Consider the following 2862-nt stretch of genomic DNA (forward strand, 5'->3'; position numbering starts at 1 on the left):
GGATTTGCAGTTGTTGATGGAGCTTCTATGGTAGTGGTTGGAGCTGCCGTGGTTGTTGGAGCTGCTGTGGTTGTGGTTGGCATTGCAGTCGTTGTTGTTGGAGCTGCTGTGGTTGTAGGTGGAGTCGCTGCGGTTGTTGATGGAGATGCTGTTGTAGTTGGAGCTGCTGTGGTTGTGGTTGGAACTCCTGTGGTTGTGGTTGGAGCTACTGTGGTGGTTGTTGGAGCTGCCGTGGTTGTTGGAGCTGCTGTGGTTGTGGTTGGCGTTGCAGTCGTTGTTGTTGGAGCTGCTGTGGTTGTAGGTGGAGTCGCTGCGGTTGTTGATGGAGGTGCTGTTGTAGTTGGAGCTGCTGTGGTTGTGGTTGGAACTCCTGTGGTTGTGGTTGGAGCTACTGTGGTGGTGGTTGGAACTCCTGTGGTTGTGGTTGGATTTGCAGTTGTTGATGGAGCTTCTGTGGTAGTGGTTGGAGCTGCCGTGGTTGTTGGAGCTGCTGTGGTTGTAGGTGGAGTCGCTGCGGTTGTTGATGGAGGTGCTGTTGTAGTTGGAGCTGCTATGGTTGTTGATGGAGCTATTGTGGTTGTAGTTTGAGCTTCTGTCGTAATGGTTGGAGCTGCTGTGGGTGTAGTTGCAGAGGATGTGGTTGTTGTTGGAGAGGATGTGGTTGTGGTTGGAACTCCTGTGGTTGTGGTTGGAGCTACTGTGGTGGTGGTTGGAACTCCTGTGGTTGTGGTTGGATTTGCAGTTGTTGATGGAGCTTCTATGGTAGTGGTTGGAGCTGCCGTGGTTGTTGGAGCTGCTGTGGTTGTGGTTGGCATTGCAGTCGTTGTTGTTGGAGCTGCTGTGGTTGTAGGTGGAGTCGCTGCGGTTGTTGATGGAGGTGCTGTTGTAGTTGGAGCTGCTATGGTTGTTGATGGAGCTATTGTGGTTGTAGTTTGAGCTTCTGTCGTAATGGTTGGAGCTGCTGTGGGTGTAGTTGCAGAGGATGTGGTTGTTGTTGGAGAGGATGTGGTTGTGGTTGGAACTCCTGTGGTTGTGGTTGGAGCTACTGTGGTGGTGGTTGGAACTCCTGTGGTTGTGGTTGGATTTGCAGTTGTTGATGGAGCTTCTATGGTAGTGGTTGGAGCTGCCGTGGTTGTTGGAGCTGCTGTGGTTGTGGTTGGCATTGCAGTCGTTGTTGTTGGAGCTGCTGTGGTTGTAGGTGGAGTCGCTGCGGTTGTTGATGGAGGTGCTGTTGTAGTTGGAGCTGCTGTGGTTGTTGATGGAGCTATTGTGGTTGTAGTTTGAGCTTCTGTCGTAGTGGTTGGAACTGCTGTGGTTGTAGTTGCAGAGGATGTGGTTGTTGTTGGAGAGGATGTGGTTGTGGTTGGAGCTGCTGTGGTGGTAGTTGCAGAGGATGTGGTTGTGGTTGGAGCTGCAGTGGTTGTGGTTGGAGCTGCTGTGGTTGTGGTTGGTGTTGCAGTCGTTGTTGTTGGAGCTGCTGTGGTTGTGGTTGGAACTCCTGTGGTTGTGGTTGGAGCTACTGTGGTGGTGGTTGGAACTCCTGTGGTTGTGGTTGGATTTGCAGTTGTTGATGGAGCTTCTGTGGTAGTGGTTGGAGCTGCCGTGGTTGTTGGAGCTGCTGTGGTTGTGGTTGGCATTGCAGTCGTTGTTGTTGGAGCTGCTGTGGTTGTAGGTGGAGTCGCTGCGGTTGTTGATGGAGGTGCTGTTGTAGTTGGAGCTCCTGTGGTTGTTGATGGAGCTATTGTGGTTGTAGTTTGAGCTTCTGTCGTAGTGGTTGGAGCTGCTGTGGTTGGAGCTGCTGTGGTTGTTGTTGGAGAGGATGTGGTTGTGGTTGGAGCTGCTGTGGTGGTAGTTGCAGAGGATGTGGTTGTGGTTGGAGCTGCAGTGGTTGTGGTTGGAGCTGCTGTGGTTGTTGATGGAGCTATTGTGGTTGTAGTTTGAGCTTCTGTCGTAGTGGTTGGAGCTGCTGTGGTTGTAGTTGCAGAGGATGTGGTTGTTGTTGGAGAGGATGTGGTTGTGGTTGGAGCTGCTGTGGTTGTAGTTGCAGAGGATGTGGTTGTTGTTGGAGCTGCTGTGGTTGTAGTTGAAGCTGCTGTGGTTGTAGGTGGAGTCGCTGCGGTTGTTGATGGAGGTGCTGTTGTAGTTGGAGCTGCTATGGTTGTTGATGGAGCTATTGTGGTTGTAGTTTGAGCTTCTGTCGTAATGGTTGGAGCTGCTGTGGGTGTAGTTGCAGAGGATGTGGTTGTTGTTGGAGAGGATGTGGTTGTGGTTGGAACTCCTGTGGTTGTGGTTGGAGCTACTGTGGTGGTGGTTGGAACTCCTGTGGTTGTGGTTGGATTTGCAGTTGTTGATGGAGCTTCTATGGTAGTGGTTGGAGCTGCCGTGGTTGTTGGAGCTGCTGTGGTTGTGGTTGGCATTGCAGTCGTTGTTGTTGGAGCTGCTGTGGTTGTAGGTGGAGTCGCTGCGGTTGTTGATGGAGGTGCTGTTGTAGTTGGAGCTGCTATGGTTGTTGATGGAGCTATTGTGGTTGTAGTTTGAGCTTCTGTCGTAATGGTTGGAGCTGCTGTGGGTGTAGTTGCAGAGGATGTGGTTGTTGTTGGAGAGGATGTGGTTGTGGTTGGAACTCCTGTGGTTGTGTTTGGAGCTACTGTGGTGGTGGTTGGAACTCCTGTGGTTGTGGTTGGATTTGCAGTTGTTGATGGAGCTTCTATGGTAGTGGTTGGAGCTGCCGTGGTTGTTGGAGCTGCTGTGGTTGTGGTTGGCATTGCAGTCGTTGTTGTTGGAGCTGCTGTGGTTGTAGGTGGAGTCGCTGCGGTTGTTGATGGAGGTGCTGTTGTAGTTGGAGCTGCTGTGGTTGTGGTT

General features: G+C 51.9%; 1 protein-coding gene across 1 annotated transcript; it reads right to left on the reverse strand.

Moving 5' to 3' along the window:
• Positions 1 to 225: 225 nt before the first annotated feature.
• On the reverse strand, positions 226 to 1815 carry LOC111609920 (GATA zinc finger domain-containing protein 15-like; the record flags this gene model as incomplete). The annotated part of the gene is made up of 2 exons (XM_023341231.1): positions 226 to 370; positions 1541 to 1815. Coding segments are annotated over 2 exons (420 nt in total), but the record flags the coding sequence as incomplete, so codon positions are not given.
• Between the last annotated feature and the right edge of the window lie 1047 nt (positions 1816 to 2862).

Source organism: Xiphophorus maculatus, chromosome 10 (assembly GCF_002775205.1).
Source record: "Xiphophorus maculatus strain JP 163 A chromosome 10, X_maculatus-5.0-male, whole genome shotgun sequence".
Lineage (NCBI taxonomy): Eukaryota > Metazoa > Chordata > Actinopteri > Cyprinodontiformes > Poeciliidae > Xiphophorus > Xiphophorus maculatus.